General features: G+C 41.2%; 1 protein-coding gene across 1 annotated transcript; it reads left to right on the top strand.

Annotated features, from left to right (window-relative positions):
• Positions 1 to 317: 317 nt before the first annotated feature.
• LOC102675889 (cuticle protein 7-like) lies at positions 318 to 2,888 on the top strand. The gene is made up of 3 exons (XM_006625069.2): positions 318 to 329; positions 676 to 916; positions 2,570 to 2,888. The coding sequence occupies exons 1-3, from the start codon at positions 318 to 320 to the stop codon at positions 2,710 to 2,712; spliced, it is 396 nt and encodes a 131-aa protein (XP_006625132.1). The 3' UTR covers positions 2,713 to 2,888.
• The last annotated feature ends 1,539 nt before the right edge of the window (positions 2,889 to 4,427 follow it).

Here is a 4,427-nt window from a genome sequence, read left to right as displayed (position 1 = left end):
TTTCCCAACCGACTCCATTAGCGAGCCAGGATTGGCTAATGTGCGCTCGACCGAGCATCGCGCCACGCTTTTTGCGGCCCCGGCCCGCTTGAATAATTGTGTTTTGCAACGTCTGCACCGGCAAAGTTCCGGGCATGGGTCCAAAGAAGAATTAAGCCGAGGGAAACTTTTTAAAGTGGACCTATAAAAGGGAGAATATCGGCCGGATCGGGTTATTCAGTTTTCGGCCGATCGCGTGCGAATTCTGGATACCGATCGTCCACCAGTCGTTTTGCTCGTCGTTGCGCGGCAACAGTGAATCCGGCGCATCCGTCGATATGGCTTTTAAAGTGAGTGTGCACGCATCGACCGTTCCTCATTTTTCTCTAATCGTGACGATGGGGTGAAGTTGACGAGTGGCGCGACCGATCGATCGTTTCGTACCATTTAATTATAGGTTTTGGACGGTCCGCTGCGCTAACACCGATCCTTCTGTCCGAGTTTGCCGAGTGTCCTATCGATTTTCCTCCTCGCATCGGCGAGTTAATCACTTTGCAAATTAGAAATTCTTCCCTAAACGTTAAAAACCTTTTTCCCTCCCTCAAAATTTCTCCAAACTCGTTCAAATTTCTCGCGTAATCTTCTTTCGCGTTTAATCTAGCCATGGATGGAGAATTAACACTTTTTCCCCAATAGTTTGTAGCGCTTGTTTTAGCTTGGTCGGCCCTGCTCGACGGAAAAACGGAGGCAGCCGGTCACGCGCACTCTTTCCACCATTTCCACGGACCTGTGATAGGGGAAGCTCGAGAAGTAAGTTGGAAGGACAAGCACGGCCACCATGATCACGATTACGTGGCACATCCGCATTACGAGTTCTCGTATGGCGTGGAGGACCATCATACAGGCGACTATCACGGCCAAAAGGAGCACAGAGACGGTACGTCGATACATAATACGATCCATCGAAAGAGAAAAGATTGACTTCGCGGTAGAATCAACGGAAAGAAAAAGGGAGGGGTGTATAACTCGGTTACGTGTTAGAAAAATTGCGATGCGACGCAATCGAGAAGAAGTCGACGAATGTACACATTCTCGAAGGAGGAGAAGGATGGCCTGATTGCACGAATAAAAGTGGCAACGTGATCTTTGTACGACGGAAAACTTTAGAGCGTCGTGATGTGAATATCGGGGGGAAGACGTTTCGTGGCATCTCGTTCTTCTCTCGAGAGCTGAACCTCGTCCTCCGCTGATTCCATCCTTGGAAAATTTCTAGAATCCTTGGTCCTCTTCTTTTAATTAGTTTACCGTGATTCGAAAGACGTCCCCCGAGCGCATAGAAAACGCTTTCGAAAGTCGTCTTCGTTTGCGCACTCTTTCGAACTCGAGGGTTTCGTGTCGGCGAGTCTCCTAACATCCAACCACCTTCTTCCACCTTCGTTTCTACGTAATCGGCCTAATTAAAATCAGCCGGTGGCCTACATTAATGACTCTTGAATGTCGAAAAGGAACTCGTTTCCACCAGGATAGTTTAAATGGGCATCGTAGAGATAATTTTGAACGGGTTCGAGTGATTTTTTAAATTCGATGGAATATTAAATTTCGATTAAAAAAATTGTTCGCGATGAATATATTGCCTCGAGAGATAGCGGGAATATTCTCGAATATTTCACGTTTGGAAAAATAATAAATTTGCCTCTTTCCGAGACCGGTATTTTTCTCATTACACGTCTCTTTTTTACGAATCTGTCATTGAAGTACGACTTCGACTCTCTAATACGCTTAACGAGATCGTAATATCACGGGGGAAGATGTAATTGATCTTGATTTTCCAGACGCAAAGTCTCAACTTGCTTGTTATATCAAGATAAGTAAATTTCAAAAAAAAAAAAAAAATGGAACGCGAGCGTGAAACGTTGAAAGAATAAAAGGAATATTATAAAATTTTTACCTTCGAGGCTCTCCCCCAATTTTTTCGAAATGAGATATGCGCGTAGTTTCGATAATTAGCCGAGAAAACGTATTTACTTTGAAAATATACATGTATGCGTACGATGTTGCCACTGACGAACCTACATTCCCAACTATTCCCTACATTCACTAACTAGCTACACCTTACCTATGAATGCTATTTGTGCATGAGTTTGACATCTCTTCTCTGTACTTTAGACACATGTCTTGAAGTTTCACAAATAATTTTGAGGATGGTATAATCAACTGGATGTATCAAAACGAGTATACGTGAATATATCTCTACATATACATTTCAAGAAAATTATTCGATGATAATCGACTTGTACGGAATTAATTTTTGTAAAGTAATTAAAATATTTATCTTTCCGAAAGCTAATCGTAATATTCCTTCCCATTTTTTTCTTTTAATTCAAATAAATTACGATTAACTTTCGGTTGAAAAATCTTCACTTTGAAAAAAAAGAGAAAAAGCATAAAATAATTCTCAATTAAATCCCTTTGCCACTTGCGATAACGAGAGGAAACGAAAAATTATTTGTTGCTTCTATACATTTCGAATATTCATTTCACATTCGATACAATTCTATTTTTTTTTTTTTTTTTTTTTTGTTTTTTGCAGGCAAAGACGTTGTCGGTGAATACACGATAAAGGAGCCCGGTGGTAACATTAGAACGGTGAAATATCGGGCAGGGAAGAATGGATTTTTCGCTCACGTTTTCAACAGCAATGGCAACGACCACGATGGAGGCCACCACCATTAAGCTGGGCGTCATCATCCGTTACCAAAGATTTTCTCGTTACGTTGCGATTGTTGTTGTTGTTGTTATGCAACGTTGATTGTTTCGTTTTTGTTGCACTGATTAAAATAAAGGAAAAAAAAAACCAAAAAACAAAAGAGAGAGAGAGAGAGAAAGAGAGAGAGAAAGATCGATCGAAACATTTGCCAGTTTAATTCGTTCCAAATCACTTGCCCAATTAGCAGCGGAAAGGCATCCGATCGCAGAAATTCGTAGACCGAATCGAAAACCGATGTACGCCGGGAACCAATGAACGGCATCCTGATTCCACGGCGAGCCATGTTTTTAACGGAAGTGACGTTTACTGATTGACAATCCGATCGTCACGGACATATGGATCTCCCCTGTGATTACGTATCCAGGCTTACCTGGAAACAACAACCGGATGCGATGCGTGTAAATCGATCAGAAGCTTTTCGAAATTAATGAATCTCTTGACTTTAAACAGCGTTACCTTTACGATTGTATAATCGAAATAAAACAGAAGTAAGAGAAAATTCTTTTTATTCGTTGAAATGCAAATGATCAAATCGGTCAATTGTGATTTTGAGACATGTAATAATGTAAATAAGTTTGATACGTTCTATTGGTTTACATATCGGTATAGTTATTAATATATTTTTCAAAATGAGGCAAATTATCGTTTATAATAAAATATATATATATAGTAACGAACATCAAGATTCTCAATTTATTTCAATATAAACACCGTGAACTCGAAATATTTATAGTGTAATTTGAATGGAGTAATTAAGCGACATAGGAAGGAATGTCGCGTAAATGGGATCTAATCGCGGCTAAACTCGAAGAACAGGCGGACACGGTTGAAATACCACTCATTAACGACACGCGAACCTAAATGTGGCAAATCGATTCGCGAACAGGTAAATGAGACGCACTTAATTGCGTTTAGGCACAATACCTTTCAACCGCAACGTGTCATGAGTATAGACGCGTGTGTACCGCATTTACATCGTCACAAGCGCGCTAATTTCGTTGGCCGGGAAAACGCATTGTTCCATTCATCAGGCTGAGGTGGAACACGCGACAAAAGAATTGCAGGAAACTCTTACCATCGAACGAGCTCCCTCAACCTTTGCATCCGATGCATCCACCGGATCTCTCTATGTATTCTCGTAAAACGAACGGTTATGACAACGACGACGACTACGACTACGACGATGATGGCGACGGCGAGACGAGTTTTTCACGGTTTTTTCCAAAGGCTCGTGTCGCGTGCGTTTCCGTACTTAACATTTTCCCGTGCAGCATGAAACTAGATTACGCGGTGCGCAACACCGTCAGATGGGACAACAATAATCCGGAATAGAGCGATAAAAATGTTGCTATGTAAACTAGCCGAGAAACAGCTCTATGAATGACAATCCACCGTGGTAACTACCGTGTAATCTTCCCGAACGGATATATGAAAAAGAAAAATCAATAAAACATGTGTTGTTATTCGATAGAATAAAAATATTATTCGACGTATACCATGGCAAAGCTACTGCTTTTATTTACAACGGATGTTACCGATACCGGGTTCCGCCAATTTTAATGAAATTTAGTTGGGTGGCGAGAGCCTACATGCGCAATGAATATAATCGGAATTTTAGCCGCAGATACATCCATTCACTCGGTCGGAAAGTTATGAAAAAAACGAATTTCGGTTGAAAAAA

This window comes from Apis dorsata, unplaced genomic scaffold, assembly GCF_000469605.1.
Source record: "Apis dorsata unplaced genomic scaffold, Apis dorsata 1.3 scaffold_1250, whole genome shotgun sequence".
Lineage (NCBI taxonomy): Eukaryota > Metazoa > Arthropoda > Insecta > Hymenoptera > Apidae > Apis > Apis dorsata.
This window is presented reverse-complemented; position numbering and strand designations above follow the sequence as displayed.

What these genes read in the sequence shown, in the direction of transcription:
- LOC102675889 (XM_006625069.2), top strand. An exon ending in CCAAAAGGAGCACAGAGACG is followed by an intron (nt 917 to 2,569) that starts GTACGTCGATAC and finishes TGTTTTTTGCAG; the next exon opens with GCAAAGACGTTGTCGGTGAA.